General features: G+C 32.2%; 1 protein-coding gene across 1 annotated transcript; it reads left to right on the plus strand.

Moving 5' to 3' along the window:
* Positions 1-57: 57 nt before the first annotated feature.
* LOC108758701 (uncharacterized) lies at positions 58-742 on the plus strand. Its single transcript, XM_018503813.1, has 2 exons — positions 58-247; positions 358-742. The coding sequence occupies exon 2, from the start codon at positions 401-403 to the stop codon at positions 740-742; it is 342 nt and encodes a 113-aa protein (XP_018359315.1). The 5' UTR covers positions 58-247; positions 358-400.
* The last annotated feature ends 65 nt before the right edge of the window (positions 743-807 follow it).

Below are 807 nucleotides of genomic sequence, written 5' to 3' on the forward strand. Positions count from 1 at the left end.
AAACGCATTTTTCCTAATTTTGGACTTATGCCACTTGTCAACTAAGGGGCTCAAATGTAGTCTGAAAGCCCATCTTGATAATAATAACTTAAATATTCCTGTGCACCAACATATCTCTGCCTAATACGGATAAAGAATTTCCATTTGTATTCGTTGGAGATGAAGGTTTTCCTTTAAGTACAAAGGTTCTGATACCTTATTCACGAGATACATGTGGGAACAAAAATAAAAGGATATTTAACTACAGGTAAATTTTTTAATTACTGATGAATTTTTATTGTTTGTGTAAGCATTCAATTTTTTGTATATGTATTTTCTAAAATATGTGTTACTTTCCAAAATTATTTTCTGTTATAGATTATCCAGAGCGCGTAATAAATCTGAAAACGCTTTTGGAGTCATGGGAGCAAGATTCCAAATTTTTAGATCAGCGATGCGTTATGATCCTGATGACGCATCAAAAATTATATTAGCTTGCTGCTGTCTACATAACATTTTGAGAACTGAAGTAGTGGAAAGACATATGTATACTCCTTCTGAATTTATTGATGAAGAAGATGGACTCCTACATAGATTTCATCCAGGGGAATGGCGGCAAGAACCTGCTCTTGGAATGATAAATTTGAGAAATCAAGGAGGCAATCGTCATGCTAATGCTGCCTTACAACTCAAAGATGAATGGTGTAATTATTTCAATGGAGAAGGAGCTGTTCCATGGCAAGACTATATAATAAATAAATAAATATTTTCTTTTATTCAATGTTTACAATATCATGTTTGTTTTATTGCTCTCTTAATAAAAAAAAA

This window comes from Trachymyrmex cornetzi, unplaced genomic scaffold (genome assembly GCF_001594075.2).
Source record: "Trachymyrmex cornetzi isolate Tcor2-1 unplaced genomic scaffold, Tcor1.1 C3830618, whole genome shotgun sequence".
NCBI classification, from domain to species: Eukaryota; Metazoa; Arthropoda; class Insecta; order Hymenoptera; family Formicidae; genus Trachymyrmex; species Trachymyrmex cornetzi.